The 20,300-nt window shown below is 41.5% G+C and overlaps 1 protein-coding gene and 1 non-coding gene across 2 annotated transcripts in view; one reads left to right on the top strand and one right to left on the bottom strand.

The window, feature by feature from the left end:
* The window catches only part of SLC16A10 (solute carrier family 16 member 10), a 133,307-nt gene that overhangs the window by 107,715 nt on the left and 5,292 nt on the right, over window positions 1-20,300 (top strand). Inside the window, exon 4 of the mRNA XM_065889053.1 lies at window positions 12,385-12,528. Within this exon, the coding sequence (XP_065745125.1) occupies window positions 12,385-12,528 (144 nt within the window). The remainder of the gene's footprint in view (window positions 1-12,384; window positions 12,529-20,300) is intronic.
* TRNAE-UUC (transfer RNA glutamic acid (anticodon UUC)) lies at window positions 8,245-8,317 on the bottom strand. The gene has a single exon. It is a non-coding gene; the product is annotated as a tRNA-Glu (tRNA).

The following is a 20,300-nucleotide window of genomic DNA, read 5'->3' as shown; positions in this document are numbered from 1 at the left end:
TTTAAGTCTGGTAGAGGGACTAAGACACAGAAAGGTTAAGTTGCTTGCCAAATGTCACATAGTTATAAAAGTGGCAGAACCTGGTGTAACATGCAAGAATATCCGTGGAAAATGAATGGAAGCTTATCGTAGCCTAAAGTGTAAATGTGTATGTAGTAGAAACTGAATCATTAGAGGAGTGAAGTTGTCTCACCTTACATAACTCTAGTCAATTTATAGGGTTCATTTCCCAATCGGGAGGTTGCTTCCCCATTTTGACACAGTCTAGTTCTTCAAAGCTGCCAGTAACAGTTGTACTGGCTTTGTCGTCTTTCTTTCATGGATATATTTAGAGCTCAGGGTTATGGTTATTGTGTGGCAGAGCCCTGAGAATGCAGGATTCATAGCAGAATCCTTGTAAACCAAAGGTTACTGTATATTGGGCCAGGACTGGGCTGCTGAGCTGACCTCTCCGGTTGTGTTTATCTCTGTTCATTGTAAGGTTCTGGCAGAAGAGCCTTGGTGCCCATTACATGTCCTCAGCCCTGGGATGATGATTGCAGAATTTTGGAAACATTTTAAAAATGATTTCCAATGGAGTTGCATAATCTGAAGAGTTGCCCTATCTCAGTCTTCTTGGCACTGCAACCAAATAAAAGAGGCAGAGTTGACGTTTTAATTTTGTTTTTAGCCTGGACACTAAACACTAGAGGCTAAGTACTAGGGGCTAAAGTTTCATTATTTCCTCCCTCCCTCCCTTCCTTTTTTTGTTCTTGATTTGGTTTATTATTCTGATTATTGTTACTTTAACACTTATTAGCTATGCAGAATGCTATGGTAGTTTGCAGAATAAAAAGTAATCACATTGCTTTTTCACCAAGATTTTCTAACTTAAGTAATTTTTCTTCTATTTTTCATTCAAAAATAGGCTTATAAAATTTCTTTGACACAAGAATAGTTCTTTGTATAGTGTATTAATTTAAATATCAGAAGTAACCATTGAGATTCCCTGTGTGCTGATTATATACACATGCACAACTCCTACATTTTTTCCCTATTATGTGGTCTGGAAATGTTTTGTTTGTTCACTTATTTTCATTTCATTCATTCATTCCCATCCCAGTGAACTTCCAGAAAGAATATAAAGGTATTTCCTTCACACATATATTTTCTGATTCAACTCTCACAGCAGCCTTTTATGAGGAAAGCAGTGCTAATACTGGTTTCTCCCACTAATAGATAAGAACCTTGACCATCAGAGAGGTTGTATTTTGCTCAGAGTTGCACAGTCAGTGGCAGGGATGTTATTAGAGTAGAATTAGAATGGGTTATTCCATTCTGTCACTGTTGTATTTTCTTACACATATGTGACTTCCTCTAATTACAACTCAGTTGTACAGATTCAGGTTGAGCAGATTCAAGCATTCAAGTGAATATCTGACAAATATTCACTGAGCACCTGTTGGGTGCCTCTAGGTGTGGGGATGCAGTGGTGAGAACAGACGTGATCTCTGCTTTCACGGAGCTCAATAAATAAGTAAGCACATAAATAAACAAGGTAGTTTTCACATAGTGATATTTTCTTTGAAGAAAATAAAATGAGATGGAAGGTGATGGTGGGACGTAACCTTAGTTTGTAAAGTCAGGGACAGCCTCTTTGAGGATGTGCCAGTAGGTGCCTTCTCTCAGTGAAGGGTAGCGTTAGGTATTTGGAAGATACAAAAATGATACAGCTTCCTATTGCCCTCAGGAAGCCTGTGACATGGAATTTCCCTAGTTTCCATCTTTAAGGCCAGCCAACAGTTGATGAATTTTTTTATTCAACTTATTTTTATCTGATATATTCAAATCTGCATGTTAGAATTTTAAAATTCTTGCATAGGACCCAAGCGTTACTTTTTCTCCAGACTCTTCATTCACGACTTATAACTTCTGATAGTACACTACAGTTTCTCAGTTCTCATGTGATTATTACAGGAGTGAATAGACATCCTCTCTCCATCACTTTATCCCCACTTTTTAGATTTTTTTCAATGGTGTCTATGCTTTTCTTGCTTTTCTAACCTTGCATTTATTTCCCTGCAGATCTCAACATCTGCTGAAATTTGACTACTCAGGTTAGTGAAAATTTGCCCATTTATCAGTTTTGTGCCTTAGGCAGTATTCACCAGCATTCTCCTACTTGAGATGAATAAGAATCTTTACTTCTCTGGCCACTTGTGTGTGACTAATTAATGGCAAAGTTAAATATCTGCAGAACATTTTCATCAAAAAAAAAGCTAGCTGGGTTGTTTTTGGGTTTTTTTGGAATTTTTTTCTTTCGAATTGCAATACACTAGCATAGGAACATGATAGGAAGACATTATGTAATTAATACATAAGAAATCTAGAAAACTGATTATTTACAAATAAACTAAAACAGAGCTGCTGCTTTTAGTAAGGTAGAGTAAGTTTGTCATGTGTTCCAAATTGTATTTATTTAGCCAAAAATAAGTATTTACAAGTAATTCAACAATAGTTTTTAGAAGTGATGCATGGTTTATTCAGGCATGAAAATTATCCCTAGAATGTAGGCCCCAAACTGCTAAAAGATTTAAAATTTGGAGGGAGAACGAAATCCACAAACATTTAAGAATATCTAATTTTAACGTAAGTTGAAAAGCAGCAGTAGCCTATTTTTGTTAGGCCCTTATCCTGTATAATGTATTCAATGTAAGTATGGGAAAGGCTGGTGAAAACTGTGGATTTATCTACAAAATACATTGGGGAGTTTTGTGTGGGGAGTGTCCTAACACCTCAGGAGATGATAAAGAAGAACCAGGTAAGGTAGATCAGACAAGGGTAGGGACAGAGCCTCCTTTCCATTGCTCCATCCCCAGCACCGAGCATGTGCCTGGCACACAAATACTTTTTGACCAGTTTGAGGCTGAGCTATAGGTTGGTTGAATTGCTGGAATATGATGTCTACTAATTTCCCTACTCGTGACTACTTTTCATTCTAATAATACTTTATGTTCTTCAAATTCTTTTTTCTTTGATCCTCAATATACAACCCCTGGAGGTGAGAACAGTTTTATCTCCATTTTATAGGGAAAGGAGTTAGTTGCTTTTGAGACTTTCTCTGGCCACATACAAATAGTTAGTGACAGGGTGTGGTTTAAAGGTTAAATAATAGAAGTAAAAGTATGCTTATCTAGACTAGTGTCAATGTGGAGTAATTTAAAGATACGGAAATGGGTGGCTCAAGGTACATAGTCAGCCCTGCTGAGGTGAAACAACACCTCTTAGGCCTTGTACCATCTTCCAAGCTGCTTCCAGGAGAATGGGATGCCTAGGTGACCACAGCCCAATAAGTAGCCTAACAGATGACCCACGCTCTTGACCCGTGTACCCATCTGTGCAGTTTAAAATGTTGCCATATGTTGATTATTTAATTTATGAAGCATTATAATAGCCTCAACGTACATCCGGTATCCCTATTCCTACTTAACTGTATCTGCTTCTGTGAATACATTTTTTCCTTTTATGTTTCTTTCTCCTCGGGAGCTGTCTCAGGGACTTCTCACGATTCCCTGCCAGTGTCTCCTGTTCTTCAGTCAGCTCTCGGGGCTGCCCTGGATCCTAGAGTAGGGGTTGCCCAGTCCTAGGGTTCCCGTCCTACCTCTTCCTTGTGAGGTGCTTTCTAAGTTCTGTATCACGTTCACCTTCACAGCCACCCTGTCACACATCTAGAGCAGTGTGTCAGACCCAGTGCCTCCTTTTCTCTCCTGAAACAAAATTCCTAGGTCATGAAACCTACCTATATACATAATTTAAAAATAATCAGTAATGCCCCACTTGTAATACAAGGAGAAATAAAAAGTAATTCTTGAATAAAATAAAGGTAATGCTTGGGATATATGTGACAACATAGAGGAACCTTGAAGACATTATGCTAAATGAAATAAGCCAGATACAAAGTCTATGATTCCACTGAGATGAGATACCTAGAGGAGTCGAATTCATAGAGATGAAAGTAGAATGGGGGCTGCCAGGGACTTGGAGAAGGGGGGAAAATGGGGGTTATTATTTAATGGGTACAGAGTTTCAGTTTGAGAAAATGAAAAAGTTCTGGAGATGGATGGTGGTGATGTTTGCACAAGAAGGTGAATACTTAATGCCAATGACTATACACACTCAAAACTGGTTTAAATGGTAAATGTTATGTGATATAAATGTTGTTAAAATAAAAAACAATAATTGGAAAAAAGGTAATGCTTGGACACAACTATATCAGAAAGATAAAAATAGCCTCTACAGATTTCCGAAACAGCCCCAAGGGAGTGGTACTGCCACTATTGTGAACCAGTGTGCAGTATTGGTTTGAAACTAAGAAACTGATGCCCAAGATCTTAGACTCAGTAAGGTGTAGAGCTCATAATTTGACTCCAAAGACTTTTTACTTCCTACTATGCCTAGGCCTTCCAACTCTCAGTCCACAAAAGTTTTCTCTTTGCCATGCCAGCTGCCTTAATCCAGACCACTCAGGCTTTGTACTTCCTTATCTGTCCTAAAGGGGTGTGGTCCTTTTCTTCCTGAACACTAAAATCACAAGACAGAACTGAACATGTTTAAAATAATGTTAGTCACCAACACCCCCAAACTCTGAAATAGTCTTATTCTTAAGAAAAGGGTAAAAAATCAGGGTAGACAATCTCAGAAGTATGAGAAAGTGACAGCAGTGGAAGGAAAACTTTTCTGGGCCTAATCCTAACAATTGCTTTTTTTTTTTTTTTGGACGCGCCCCGCAGCATGCGGGATCTTAGTTCCCCAACCGGGGATCGAACCCATGCCTCCTGCAGTGGAAGCTCGGAGTCCTAACCAGTGGACTGCCAGGGAATTCCCTAATCCTAACAATTTTTAATCTTCATTCAGATAAAATTTTTTTTGAATTTTATGTGATACTAGGGAGAGAGTTGGCAATTAGATAACTCTTAGAATTAATAGAAAAGACACTCACTATGGTGTGCCTTACGAAGACTAGAGGAGAAAGGAGGCCAGATGGCTTTTGGTAAAAGGGTTCTCTAGCCAGCACCACTAGTCTGAGGGAATCTTAGTGAGGAGAGGGTAGAAGAAGGTAGAATTTTCATGGAAGGATCAATCTTTTTTCACTTTAGAATTAAGGGCAAAATTAAGCCGAATAAGAACTAATAGTGCTCTAATTTCTCTCAAAAATTAGATCTACCTTAAACAAATTAAAATTTCAGTAAAACAACAGTCTACACACCTTTCTGTGTTCAAGAAGAAATAGAACCAATTATGATAATTTACAAAATATCTGGCTTATTAGCATTATAGCCAGGGTCATTAAGTAAAGTTACCCAGGAATCCTAGTGATTTAAGTAATACTTTCTGAAATTATCCCTTTCTATTTTAAGATGAAGTCTATCTTAAACTTCTAAAATTTAACCTTATTGAACTAGCCTTTTGTTGGGTATATTTGTTCAATTTGGACTACTTTTCCAAATTCATGCAATTCAACTAATGACTGCAGACTCCATAACCCACACCTATCTATTTGCATGTACATTTAGCTGATAGGTGATTTTATCACCAGATAAATCCAGGAGTAAGTTTAAAAGAGCATATCCCCCCCCACCTTTTTTTAAACAAATACAAACATAGAAACACATGATGCCTCAGAAGAGCATTAATCACAACCAGGAGTCCACATCTTCGGAGACCTTTCTATCACCGTGTATCTTCAAAGTACTCTACTAAAGCGTTAGGCGGTCATGAAGTGGACCATGGCTGAGACCTCCCGAGCCATCTTGACCAGAGTAGAGACAGTCTACCTCCTTCACAGATGGGCACTGTCTTAACAATTCACAGTCCATTGTGTTCATCCCAACTATCCAGGAACCAAGGGTCTGAGAGAGTGGTGACCCTGGTGTGCCAATAATGAGACTTCAAGAAAGAAACTCTTCAGAATCATATTTGAATTTAGGTGGAATGAATAAAAGTTTTTTAAAAAATGGATTAAACATCTTTCATTGTTCTGGAAGGACTAGAATAATTTTTGATAATTTGAGAAATATCTGACACAGAAATTATTGTCAGGGTCACTAAATAATTTCAAGTTACCTAAAAATCCTAGTGACTTATTTTTTATTTTAAGATGAAGTTCATCTTAACTTCTGTGATTCAGGATTATTTGAACTGGTATCTGAATCCAAATTGGTTTTGACAGACACTTCCTCTAGAACATGTTGCCAAATCTTGATCTGATCTAAATAATGCTATGTTAAGGATGGACTTTTCTTTTTTAATCTAAGGAAAATTATTTTTCAAAAAAACAAAAAGAAAAATGAAGGGTTTAAAGAATTTTTAGAGTTAGAAAATGTTTTCAAAATCAGACCAAGGTTTTCCAAACCATTAGCTATCTTCCTTCCGAACTCTTTTTCTACCCCTTGGTGGCTGTTAAATAATTTTCCTGGAAACTCTTCCCTCTATTTTTCTCAGTCCTGACATTTATCTGTCTTAACAGCGCCATGTGTGAATACTTGCACTATGGAAACCCATCTTAATGAAATGGAAAGACTGGCCGTTTAAAAAAACAAACAGAACCAACTACCCATGCCTCCTAGAGTCCTGCCAGGCCAAAGGTCTGCCCTCTACTGGGTCAGCTGCTGAGCAGGCAGGCGGTACCCGCACCACGGGTTTCGTCATGTCAGATATCTTACTAGTATAGAGACAGTGGGCTGCCTAAGATGTTAGTCCTTAAAAATGTTGGCAGGCAAGGAAATTCTGCGTTTTCACTTCAAGTACATCTTGGAGCTGTTTTATTTCAAAGCACAGTTTATCAAATTTAACAAGTTAAAATGATGTTTTGAGGCTGACCTAATCAATGACTGTCTTATGGCTATAGAGTCCGATTTCAGTATTATATGATATAAAGGGCTTAATTTTATGTACCCATATCTATGGACTTAGTTCCCTGCTGTCTTTAGTCACCTCACTGGGCTTGCTGGTGTACACTACCCATGTAAAACTTCCTCAGGGAATGAATGCCCTTTCTTCCTTTTCTTAGCAAAAACAGAGATAGAGAAAACACAGTTGTTTAAAAAAGAAAGAAAAAAACCAAACCAAACCCTCGTTCCATTCAAAAGATTTCTGTTCATCTTTCTTTGAAGTCAAAGGGTAATATAAAGTTTTGATTTGCAGCAAAATCTGAGATTATCCATTAACCACTCTAGCAGGCCCTCTACTGCCTTTCAAATGTACATCTAATTTTTAAAGGGACCAGGCTCTTTTCTTTGTGTTTACCTTTCAAAAAGTATATTTAAGTAGAATGGTCTTTTAGAGTTACGGAGTAGCTTTTCAGATGTTGAAAGGATATATTCTTAGAAAAACTGCATACAAATGAGAGGTAACAAGCTGAAACTTCATGCAAATGAGAGGCAACAAGCTGAAACTGCTAATCTCAGGAGTGAACAGCAAGTGAGAAGTACTCTGAATGCAGCATCTCTGTTGGGAAGTAGGAAGCTGCAGAAATCATTCTGAATTCCACAACCCCTGAAAATACTGTGTAGCATTTACTATCCCATTTTTGAATGTACTGCGTAAATGTAAATGATACAGGTCCCCTGTCCTCGCCAAGAGTTTATTCTCAGACACAGAAGGAGTGCACGTGACTACCTGTTGCCCACCTTCTTTTCAGCTTGATGGTATGGATCTGAAGAGGAGGGCAGAGGATCAGGGAATCAAATGCTCACAGACAAGGACAGATGATGACTGCTGTCTGGAATCTGTTAATCTCCCAAAGGGCGTAGTAACTGCAACAACAGTGGATGATAAATATTGTCGTTTTGTTTTGTTTTTCCTCAGTCCTGCAAAGGCAGTTGTAGTTTCATTAGTCCCATAGCCTGCAGTGCTCTATGGGGCCTGGACCGGGGCACAAACCCGGGTCCCCTGCATCGGCAGGCGGACTGTCAACCACTGCGCCACCAGAGAAGCCCTCCCTTCTTTCTTAACTACTATACACCCCCAAAGATGTATAGTTTAAATTGTATATGCCAAAGTTTTATCATGTTTTTATGTAATAAGTTACATAAAAGATATTAAACAAAAACCACCCATCCCCTTAAAAAGTTGTGTGTGTGGAAGGACAGGAAGGCTAATGACCATCATGGCATGGCCAAATAACACAATCTTAGAAAACAGAACTATAAGTAATTATTAGACTTTTTTTTTTTTGGCTGCACCGTGTGGCTTGTGGGGTCTCAGTTCCCTGACCAGGGATTGAACCCGGGCCCTCGGCAGTGAAAGTGCCGAGTCCTAACCACTGGACCGCCAGGGAATTCCCTAATTATTGGACCTTTTGGACCAGTGACCTCCTTGTTTTGCAGATGCGTAGCATCACTGGATTTCAGGGGCTTCCGTAAAGTGAGTTGGGATGCCCTTCTGTTGGGCCATCTTCTGTCGTGAAACCATTTGTCAGGGAGAAGCTTGAGTTTCTAATGCACTTACATCAGCTGTATTGGACCTGGTTTTGTACTATGGCCACCCCAAACTGAGCTTCCTTCATGGTTGACTCTCTGACAGCCAGAGGACTCAGTCTGGGATCTCAGTGGAAGAGCACTGTCTGATGTCTCCAAATGTCTGGTACTGAGGCTCTCTGTAGGGAAGAGGTAGAGAGGGGAGAAGCCAGGGCTAGGCCGATCCAGCAGGAGGGTCACTTTCTTAGGCTGCTGCCCTCGACCTCTCAAAAATGGCTCTGCCTCTGGGCTCTAGTGAGGGGGGAGGAACTTCTCTCTTCATTTGGCTGGTCAGAAACATGTCATCTATAGAGAGAGGCTGAATCACCATTTACTTGAAGTGGGGATGGTTAGGAGGAAAGGGGGTAAACTGTGAGCTAGTGTGTCTTTCACCCGTGGATAAAGAATGAGCAGATATTATGGGATTTAAGTTCTTGGTTATTTTTGGATAACAAAACAATAAATAGGGTTTCACACAATCCAAAAATGGCTTCTGTGATTAGCGAAAGTTGTTTGAATGATGGAAAATGTTTCAGGAGAAGGCAGCGTTCAAGCTGTCAGTCAGCAAGGCTCTGGTAATCCCTGAAAGGTGTGCAGCCCTGGAGTAAACACATGTTTAGAATAGAAACAAAAGACTAATTCCCTAAAGGCACTTGCACATTTGGATAAAGTCCACTTTAAACCACTGCTGTACAAAATGGCGTTATCCCCTGTGTAGATAGTGGCTTCTAATATAAGCTTTGCATCGGTTTAAATAAGTTAGGTTAAATACGGAAACATCTGTTCAACGTTTTCATGTCCCTTTCCATGTGACTCTTTATGGGAAGTAATCAGTTTTGCCCAGCGTTCATGCATTCTGCTAAACTAAAATATGTGCCAGTCTCCAGAGGATAGAGAGATGGGCAGGGATTCGTAGAATAGTTGGTGGCAGTCATGGGAGGCCCAGGCTGCAAGTAGAACACGCCAGCTTTCCTGGGTACTACTCCCTCACCAAGAAAGGCTCTCTAAGATCCAGAGATGCAGCCTCCCCCGATTCCATTCTCCAATCACCCGGATTCCCTTACTTCCTGACAGAAATCCAAAAAACAAAAACAAAATAAACCTCAACTTTATTTTGCAAATTTTGGCTGAGGGTGGGGAAGGAGGTATTAGAAGCTGTAGTTCTTGCTTTACTTAAACAATGACAACAATAATAAAATTCAATGAAATAATGCCCCTTATAGCTGAAGAAGTAAGTTTCCACTTAAGTGTAATTTGAATTTACCAAATTTACCTTATTTCAGGAGACGCAAAACATTTCACCTCATTATTTCTTTTTTTTTTTTTTTTTTTTTTTTTTTTTTTTTGCGGTATGCGGGCCTCTCACTGCTGTGGTCTCTCCCGTTGCGGAGCACAGGCTCCGGACACGCAGGCTCAGCGGCCATGGCTCACGGGCTCAGCCGCTCTGCGGCATGCGGGATCTTCCCGGACCGGGGCACGAACCTGTGTCCCCTGCATCGGCAGGCGGACTCTCAACCACTGCGCCACCAGGGAAGCCCTCATTATTTCTTTTAAGGATTACAAAGTGTAGAGCAGGGGGAAAAAATAAACGACTAATAAAGGATAATAGCAATTTGGCAGGCAGGTGTTCTTAGTTTCATCAAAAGAATGACTAGCATATTCAGTCTTATTTGAATACTAAAGAATGTCTTAAAAAGTTATTCTAGATCCTTTGGGTGTTTCCTAAAGTGGATTAATACATCAGAGTCTGGATTCAAATTCCAAATAAAGCTGGTGAATACACATAATTATTATCTCACCTGCCTTAGATCAGGTTATTCATTTTCTTCAGAATTGAGCTGGAATCCATCTCTGATAAGGACTTGGAGGAATTAGCCAGTTTGAGGTCACTTTTATCAATAGCTGTTTTATCTTTGTGACCATAAGTGAATTTCTTAGACCAGCACTGTTCAGTAGAAATATAATGCAAGCCACATATGTAATTTAAAATTTTCTAGTAACCACATTTTTAAAAGTTAAAAAAAAATGAAATTAGTTTCATAATATATTTTATTTAGCCAATATAGCCAAAATATTATTCTAACATGGAATCAGTATTTTAAAATTATTGAGATAATTTTTGTGTTTTTTTTTTCCACTAAGTTTTCTAAATTTTTTTTTTTGCGTTTTACACTTAAAGCACATCTCAGTTCAAACTAACCACATTTCAAGTGCTGGATAGCCCACACGTGGCTAGCACCTACTGTACTGGACAGCACAGTGCTGACATGGTGAGGCTCGGCAGCAAAGTAGGGAGGCTTTATCGGTCAAACCAGGAGTTTGAGCTTTACCCTGAAGGCTGTGGGGTCATAGCAGAGCAGTGTTATTTTTAATTTTGAACTTAACCAGGTGGTCTCAGAGAATGCAGGTTAGAGATTCAGGAGTTGGGGGCTGTAGCATGAAGCACGTTAAAGGCTGTTGTAGGGGTCCAGGTGAGGAGTGACAACCCAGACTCAAACACTGGGGGGCACATGGACCAAAGGAAGAGTGTCTGAGAGATTTAGGAGGTAAAATCATCAGAACTGGGTGGTGACTGCTGGATCTGAAGGGAGGGAGGGGATAATCTAGGATGGTTGTCCAGTTTCTAAACCTGGGTAGCTGGGCCAGCAGTAGTGGTGGTAACTGAAACGGAGGGAGGCAGGCTGTGAGGGGGTGAGTGCGGCAGGGTACCAGTTGGGCCATTGTGCTTTCCAGCAAATTTGCTTTGCAGATTTTCAGAATTCAGGCCAGCGTTTGGTGTAGGGAACAGTGAGTCTGTTTGAAACAACTGTTTGTTATAATAGCTCAGTGATTTCAGAGAAAGCAGTGGGAGTACAGACATGCGTTTTCTCCTTGCTGTGAGCACAGATAGGTGATCACTGAGAAAGTGAAAGCGCTGAGCAAGAGGTGGGAAGCGCGGAACTTAGGGGCCATGGGAGCAAAGCTTGTGTTAGACAGTGGGTGCTGAGCCGCAGGTTTTGTCACCCATTATAACACCTGCTAGTCACACTCTTTTTAAAACGTTGGGTTGTAGATTTGCAGTCACTATTCGAAGTAGACTGTAAATTGAGGGAAAAGGTCCTTTAAAAAAAAAAAAAGGCTAAAATTAATATCACTATTAACTGTGTGTCAGGCACTAAGTTCTTTACAGAGATACTTAATCCTCACAAACACCCTCTTGAAGTGCTGTTGCTGTCTCCAATTTACAGACAAGGAGACTGAGGCCCTGGAGATTAACAACTTACCCAAGGTCACAAGGCTAGCAAGGAATGGAACCAGGACTTAAATGCAAACATTCTCTCTCCAGGCCTTTCTTCTTTCTGTTAAACTGACTATTTTTATCTGTTCTAATGCCACACAAATAGGCAAATCCTCAGGCAGAGAACCTTATGCTTTTATCCTGTAAGCTCCAGTATAACTTATTTCAGTTTGGTTCAGGTCCTCCTAGAAGAGATGAAACTCCAGAATTGAGCCTTAAACTACCTTTCAGGGGAGCAGATGATGACTGGATCCTCGGGTGACCTTGTGAGGACAAGGTGGCACGGTGTGTTCAAAGGTCTCTTCCTTTAGCTCATGGCCCAGTGGTAACTGATAAAGGGTGTGCTGGTTACTTTTTATTAAAATTTTTTAAAACCCCCTTATAAATATTCTTATTTATAAACAAGCTAAACCATGTTAGCTTTTCTTCATGTGTTCTCATGAAAAATTTTATAAATTTTTTTTTTACAGAACAAATTTTATAAATATTTGAATTTGGAAGGGGATGAGAGTCCGTAACATGGTAGAGACACAAAGGCATTTGTACAAAGCTTCAAAACTTGTCCAGTTTTCCTACCATATTCAGTGTGGCTTCTTTCTCTTTGGTCTACAGATGAAACATGTGAATGAAAGGTTTCAAGATGAGAAAAATAAGGAGGTGGTTCTCATGTGCATTGGCGTCACTTCAGGAGTTGGACGGCTGCTCTTCGGCCGGATCGCAGATTATGTGCCGGGTGTGAAGAAAGTTTATCTACAGGTACTTTCTTAATAAGCCTTTTTACCTCCAGCAAAGTTATCCTTACCACCTAATGGCTCATTATATGTACTTATTTGCTTAAATTCTTCTGTAAAAATGAGAAATATTTTCTAGAACCTAACTTTTACAAGCAGTTTTTCAAGGGCAAAATCAGTTACGAGTTTTGGGTTTTCAACATGAGAAATTGGCAAACAAACAACAGTCTTTGTCTTGTCATGAAACTCCACCGAACCAAAATGGTGTTTGCCCATTGTTTTTTCTAAGAATGATTTATTTTTGGCATAGTTCTCACAGTCACGTGCCTTTTGCAATACCCTGTGAAATTCAGGGGTGTGCGTGTCTTCTGAGTTTCTTTACTGCAGATCGCCTCCTGGGTATTGTGGGGTGTGCTATTCCAAGATCACGTCGACACTTATTTGACAAGTATTTAAGTGACTCCTCCGTGCCAGACACTGTGCTAAACGGTACAGATGAAATATGGTCTGTGTGCTCAGTAGTTAATGGTCTCCTGGGAAGAAAGATAAAGCAGTGCTGCAGCACAGTGGAATAATGGTATGCTAGATGGGTGCCATAGAAACATAGGCACAAAGCATCTAAATCACTAGAGGAGGTTTGAGCAGGCTTCCTGGGCTGGTGGAGTGTTAAGAGGTGAGTAATAGTTAAATAGATAAGGAAGACAGAAAAGGGTGTTTGTTGCAAGCAGAGGAAGCCACATGGGCAAAGAGATGTTAGGTCTGGGAAACAATGTTTGAATGGACCAAAGAGAGAATAGTAGATTGATTGGCTGAGGGATAGGCAGGAGTCCAGTTGGGAACGGCCTTTACGAGCACAGAAGAGGCTGAACTCTATCCTGAAATCTACTAGGAGCCATTAAGGATTTTAAGCAAGGGAGTGACATGACATGAGTTGTATTTTTTTTTTTTTTTTTGGTGGTACACGGGCCTCTCACTGTTGTGGCCTCTCCCGTTGCGGAGCGCAGGCTCCAGATGCTCAGGCTCAGTGGCCGTGGCTCACGGGCCCAGCCGCTCCGCGGCATGTGGGATCTTCCCGGACCAGGGCATGAACCCGTGTCCCCTGCATCGGCAGGCGGACTCTCAACCACTGCACCACCAGGGAAGCCCGACATGAGTTGTATTTTATAAAGCTTAACCTAGTGACTGTGAAGGGTGGAATACAGAGGAGGAAGGGCGAGAGTTCATACAGTCACAAAAGGCCACATATCATGTGGTTCCCTTTATATGAAGTGTCCAGAATAGGTGGATCCTGAGACAGAGAGTGCAGCCTAGTGGTCGCTAGTGGCTGGGGGAAGGAGGGTATGGGGAGTGACTGCTCCTGGGTGTGGGGTTTCTTTTGGGGTGTTGTAAATATCCTAAAACTAGGCAGTAGTGATGGTTGTACAATCTTGTTGTTAAACTAAAACCCGCGGTGAATTGTGCACTTTAAATGGGTGGGTGAATTCTTTGGTATGTGAATTTATATTTCAATAAAGCTATTGTTATTATTTTTTTTAAAAAGCGGAGGCACAGGGACTAGTTGGAGAATATTGAAATAGTCTAGGCAGGAGGAACCAGGGCAGAGATGTTGGGATCAAACAGGGAGTAAAACAGGGATACAGGAAATGAGAATTCAGTGGAGCCGCCTAAGCTGGGTCTGAGATTTGTGGCTCAGGTAACAGTGGAAGGTTTTGCTGTTTTATCAAGATCAGTAATTCAGTAGAACAGAGTAAGATGATGAGTTTGTTTTTGCCATGTTAAGTTTGTAGTGCTTGTGGGAAAGCCAAGTTGAGTTTGGAGCTCGTGGGAGAGCGTGGCTAGGAGACCTGTGGGACTTCGGCATTCGTGGGCTTGTATGAGGTGAGTAGAGCGTGTGCAGGGGACACTGAAAGGGAGTGGCCAGCCTGGTAGGAAAAAAGCGAGGCACATAGTGTTTCCAGGGGCAGGAGTGGTCAGCGGTGTCAGTAACTAGTGAGAGGGCAGGCACGTTAAAGACTAATAGGTTTTCACTGGATTTAGCAACAGAGGGGAGTTTCAGTGGAGTGACAGGTGCAAAAGACTGATCATGATCAGCTGATTAAATGGAAATACAGGCAACTTTGTCAAGGGCTTGGCTGTGGAAGGAAGGTAAAGGAGAGACAAAATGGGGGCTTGGGACTGGGGATTGAGCACGTCCGTTCACTGTAGAGATAAGGGGCAGTATCTGAGCAGGGCCTTGAAGGAAAGGTAGAACTTGGGCGAAGGACATGGTTGGAAAAGACATTTATTACAGATAAATTGCCTTTAATTGATTTGAAATAATAGCCATCCCCATTTACTGAGCACTTCCGTGTGCCAGACGATGAACTGAATGCTGTACGTACATTATCTTCTTTCCTCCTTGCCCAGCCCTTCGAGGAAGGTACTGTCGCTGTTTCCACTTACGGATGCCAACACGGAAGAACAGAGAAGCTCCCTCACTGTGGGTGTTTGTGTATAGGGCCAGGCAGAGAGCTGCAGGAAGGAGTCTGGTCACACGGCTAGAAGGAAGTGCAGACAGCTAGTAGAGTGCTACTTTTTAAAATATTCACTGTGTTAGGATCATTCCCCCTTTTATTAATACCCAACTGTGGATATCCCTGTCGAACACTTAGCAGAACATTGTCTTGTTCTCAAGTGTCAAGGGAGCCCTCTAATGGAAATTGGTTGTATTACAGACTTTTGGCTTCCTTTCATTTATTAAACTAAAGGAGGAGTGCCTATTGTGCCCCAAGCACCAGCCCAGACCCTGGTAGGGGTGATACAAACAAGACAGACGTGGTCCCTGAGTTCCTGGAGCAAGACTTGAGGCAGGAGAAAGCTGGGAGTGAATGGGAACTCAAGAAGACAGGGAGAGTGGCCTGGGAAGAGGTTGGGAAGAGGAGGGCCCAGATTAAACAGGGCCTTGAAATCCCTGATGCAGACATTTTACTTGAAGTATAGTAGGTCTTTGTTGGGGAATGACGTGATTTTACATTTTAGTCGCTGTGGTCGCCCTGTGTGTGGAGGCTGTATTACTGGGAGGGAAGCAGGAGTGCTGGAGGGAGGGAGACCAGTTAGGAGGCCAACACAGTGTCCCGGGTCGAGGCGATTGGGGCCCAGACTAAGGTGCTGTGATGGATGAAGTCATGGTATGTTTTATACATCAGCACTTTACTCCGGAACAACTATAACTTTAGAAAGTTTCCCCCTACAGGCAGGGCAGTCGGGTCACTTACAACATACTGGGGGCACATACGTTAGTATTTCATGTGATTTATGAAAGAAAATATAGCCTTTCCTAGCTTGTCCCATGTTTGGTCTGCAGTTACACGGCAGTGCGTTAAGAATCAGTAATTTCGTTTTGGATGAAAGGTTAGTCACAGCCTGGCTTCTTTTAGGTCGCATCTGATTTTTTTCATCCAAATGTGCAGCGTGTGTAGCACCTGGTAGTGCGGGCTGAGTCACAGGCGAGATGACTGCAGTCCAGCCCGAGGAGGCCCGTGGAGGAGAAAGGCGGCCTTCGGTGTGTCCTGTGCTGCTGGGAGCCACTGACAGCACAGGGGCCAACGCAGGCCTGCCCCACACAGGCGGCTGGGCTCACCACCCCGCTCTGTCTCTCCTTTTTCCTGGCTTCCCTGCCCCAACTCCCAAACATTCAGTGTGGGTTTTGATTCTTGGCTCTTTCTTCTCTGCTGCGACCAACTCCAGCTCTGCCTGTTTGCTTATTCTTCCTTCCCTCCCTGTCTCCCTGCCTGGCTGTCCGCCCTTTGGCGGCCTTTAAGGGTTGGAAGGCTTCTGCTGCTTATCTTCCTCTCCTGCCTTTTGTTGGTGCTGTGTTTTCTCAGACGTGCCTGTTCCTTGCTTTCGTCTGTTACAGCTCAGCCTAGTGGGGCCATGGCAGTTCCCCTCCCTCTTTGTCCCCATCACATGGGTTTTGAGTAGCCTCCGGGCCCAGAACACACTTCACAGCCTCCCACATGTTCTACTTTTGGGGCACAGTCATCTTGGGTTTGGGAGGCCGCAGAGTAGAAAAGCACAGGCTCTGGAGTGTGATATGACTTGTCTCTAGATCCGGCAGAGGGCTGTGTGAGGACTCATGGTGACAGCTTGCTTGCTTATTTATTTATTTATATAAATTTATTCATTTTATTTTATTTATTTTTGGCTGTTGGGTCTTCGTTGCTGTACACAGACTTTCTCTAGTTGCGGCGAGTGGGGGCTACTCTTCGTTGTGGTGCACAGGCTTCTCATTGCGGTGGCTTCTCTTGTTGTGGAGCACGGGCTCTAGGCACACGGGCTTCGGTAGTTGTGGCTTGCGGGCTCAGTAAGTGTGGCTCGCGGGCTCAGTAGGTGTGGCTCATGGGCTCTAGAGCGCAGGCTCGAGTAGTTGTGGCGCACAGGCTTAGTTGCTCCACAGCATGTGGGATCTTCCCAGACCAGGGCTCGAACCCGTATCCCCTGTGCTGGCAGGCAGATTCTTAACCACTGTGCCACCAGGGAAGTCCTGGTGACAGCTTATTTAAAGTGCCAGCCCAGAGTGGATCATTAATAGATCCTTGCTTTTATTGTTTTAGTATTCTATTAAATACTGAGGCAGATCCTGGTTTGGAACAGGTATCAAGAAGGAGACCTTGGTTATCCTGATTTGGGGATCTTTGCTTATAGGTAACAGAGTTTAGGAATATATCTTACACTTCTGCTTAAGAGTTCTGAATTTAAACTTCCATCAGGGTCCTGGGTTCCAGGTATTTTCAGCCTAACAATTCTAAATGCCGAGCAAAGAGATGACCAAACTACATTAATGATGAATAATGATGGTTAAAGGAAATCTTTGCAAGGGTTCCTGGAGTACTTTATTAGGAGAGGAAAGGCTATGTCCTGGTATCTTCTCAGCCATCTTTCTTAACTTCACAGACCTGTTTTTCTAGTCACCATTAAATTCCTGCAGATTTGTGTGTTTAATATGTAACTGTTGTAAAAGTGTGAAAGTGTTTTTCAAAGGTTTGGAAGTTGTAACTCTAATGACAGAATCAAAAACTTTGGGTTTAGATCACTTTCCCATCGTGTCAGATTTCTCTGTGCCATGGACATACTGAAGTGTGGACGTCATATCCATGTATGTAAAGCAGACAAACCCAAACAACATGTGTGTACACAGAAAAGGTCTAGGAGGCTCACCAAATTGTTGAGCGGTTATTCCTGACGAGGAAAGTGGGAATCGGTTGAGGGTGGGAGGGGCTTGAAGGGAGAGTTTCATATATTACTTTATATATTTTTCTAAGGTTTGAAATTTTTCAAGAATGTATTCATGAGTTACTTTTGAAATTCAGAAACTTTTTTTGTAATTTAGAAAAATTAATCACTTTTGGATCCAACTTCCTGTGTAAGCTTCCTCTTCTGGTTGAAGTAGAATGAACTGATCAGCGTTGTCCAGTTTTCTTTTTTTTGTTGTTGCTGTTGTTGTTGCTTTTTGTTCCCTTTTAGCATTTTATGTTTTCCTGAAGATACATTGGGATAAAGGTACATGCTTTACCAAACATAAACTATTTCCCAAATGGTATCCAAATATTTAGTAGTTCCCCAGCCTGAGATTCTCTGTTCTTGCCTGGGCTGTGGCACTGGGGCCAGTTCCCCCTCCAGGCAGAAATGGTGGTACTCACGTGCCGTGGGGAAAGTTGAACAGACTCCCTGTGAAGCACTTCCAGAGAACTGTGTGCTTTAGAAGAAGCCAGCCACTTGGCTGTGCCCTAAACACTTCCCTTTAGTGTGATGGACCTGCAGATCTTTGCTGCCAACTACTGGGTTCCTAGCCAGAGGCTCTGAAAGTCTGGAAACTTTATAGTGAATAAATTTATAGGAGCAACCCTTGATTCTAACTGTGGCCAATTGTGTGCCCGCCTCTGAAAGTGCCTTCTGTTATTCAGGTGAAGCTCATTTTTCCTCTTCAGTCATATACTTAGATTCCTGAGCAAAACTTCCCCTGACAGTTCTCGAAAAATGCTCTCTTTGTGACAGAAATGGGAACGGTAATAGCAAAAAAACCCCCATTTTTTTGGTTTGTTTGTTCTTAGGTACATAAACTAACTGAAGCGGGGGTTATTCTTCTAGAGTCTGTTAAATTATGACAGGAGATATTTCCTTGTATGGTTTTAAGAAACAAAAGCAAGGAAGACATCTCAACAGTCAATGCCTTATTAAATGTCAGTGCCAGAGCCTATAAGAGGATTAGGAACCTTTGAATCTCTTATTTAAATCTAACCAGAGCTACTGCGTTTGGGGCGGAAAAAAAGATTGTATGTAACACTAAATTTATTCACCTTTCAAACTGGGGCCTAGTATCTATAGATCAGTAGATGTTTGGGGAAGTGATGAACCTCCTACACGCAGTGTGTTAAATAAACCTTGGCCTGTGCTCCTTGTGGCTCAGATGCCCCTGCATGTGGGGAATATGTATGTCCTCACCAGCTTGGCCTGCTTACCTGCTAATTTAGCTACATTTGGGGTAGTTACATCTGCTGAGAAAGAGCAGCGTTTCTCACTACTATAGCTACAAATAAGGCAGAAGTAGCTAGGTATTTTCTGAGAAATGCTAAAGAATAAATGTGTAAATTTCTATAAATTCAATTCTTAAAGAAAAACCAAGAAATTTTACTTTTAAATAACAACTAATAATTTTTATTTAACAATTGTTATTAAAATTTAACAGTTTTAAATATTTGAAAAAGAATATAAATTAACATAATTTGAATTGAGAAAAGGAGAACTTGCAGTCAGGTAAAGTATTAAGAAGTAATATGGCTCAAAATATATAATAATAAATTTGAAACTCTTATATGATTTCTATTTTTACAAAATCCATTGTGTATCTATACACTAGCAATCCTTTTTTAAAACAATTAATTAATTAATTAATTTTGGGCTGTGTTGGGTCTTCGTTGCTGCCCACAGGCTTTCTCTAGTTGCGGCGAGTGGGGGCTACTCTTTGTTGCAGTGCGCAGGCTTCTCATTGCGGTGTCTTCTCTTGTTGCAGAGCACGGCCCCTAGGTGGGTGGGCTGCAGTAGTTGTGGCACTTGCGCTCAGTAGGTGTGGCTCATGGGCTGTGGAGTGCAGGCTTGGTAGTTGTGGCACATGGGCTTAGTTGCTCCGCGGCATGTGGGATGTTCTCGGACCAGGGCTTGAACCCGTGTCCCCTGCATTGGCAGGCGGATTCTTAACCACTGCACCACCAGGGAAGCCCCTCTTATATGATTTCTTACAAAACTGACGAAAGAACAAAAAAGTTGAAGGGGCCAAAAATGGATAGAAAGATCAGGATAACTAACATAAGTGCCTTGGTCTCGTGTTACATAAATTGGTCCAAGAAAACATTTGTTTATTGAGCAAAAATGACTTTGGGCTAAGCTTTCAACAGTCACTCTGGTTGTCTTACCTTGGAAGAGATTTGTTCTGAACAAAACAGTAAAAGAATAGGAAGCACATTGAAAGCTTATCTAGTAGAATTACAGTTGTGTGGTTGGGAATATTTGGTATGTGGCTTTACCAGTTAAACCCATTCCATCTGGCCCCGTGATGTCCTAACATTTTACTCCAGGTTCTCTGGAATTGGTAATGATAGATACCTTTCTAAAATTCAAGTATTTATCTTCTTTTGTGTTTGTAGATAGAGTAAAAATGTATCTAATTAATAATATTAGGATTTGTCTTTATTAGTTTTTCAATAAAAATAACTCAAATCTTTACTTACTTGCTAGTTTCAACCCACTTTCTACATTCTGATT

This window comes from Phocoena phocoena, chromosome 12 (assembly GCF_963924675.1).
Source record: "Phocoena phocoena chromosome 12, mPhoPho1.1, whole genome shotgun sequence".
NCBI lineage: Eukaryota > Metazoa > Chordata > Mammalia > Artiodactyla > Phocoenidae > Phocoena > Phocoena phocoena.
Note: the sequence above shows the minus strand (reverse complement) of the source record. Positions and strands in the feature narration are given on the sequence as shown.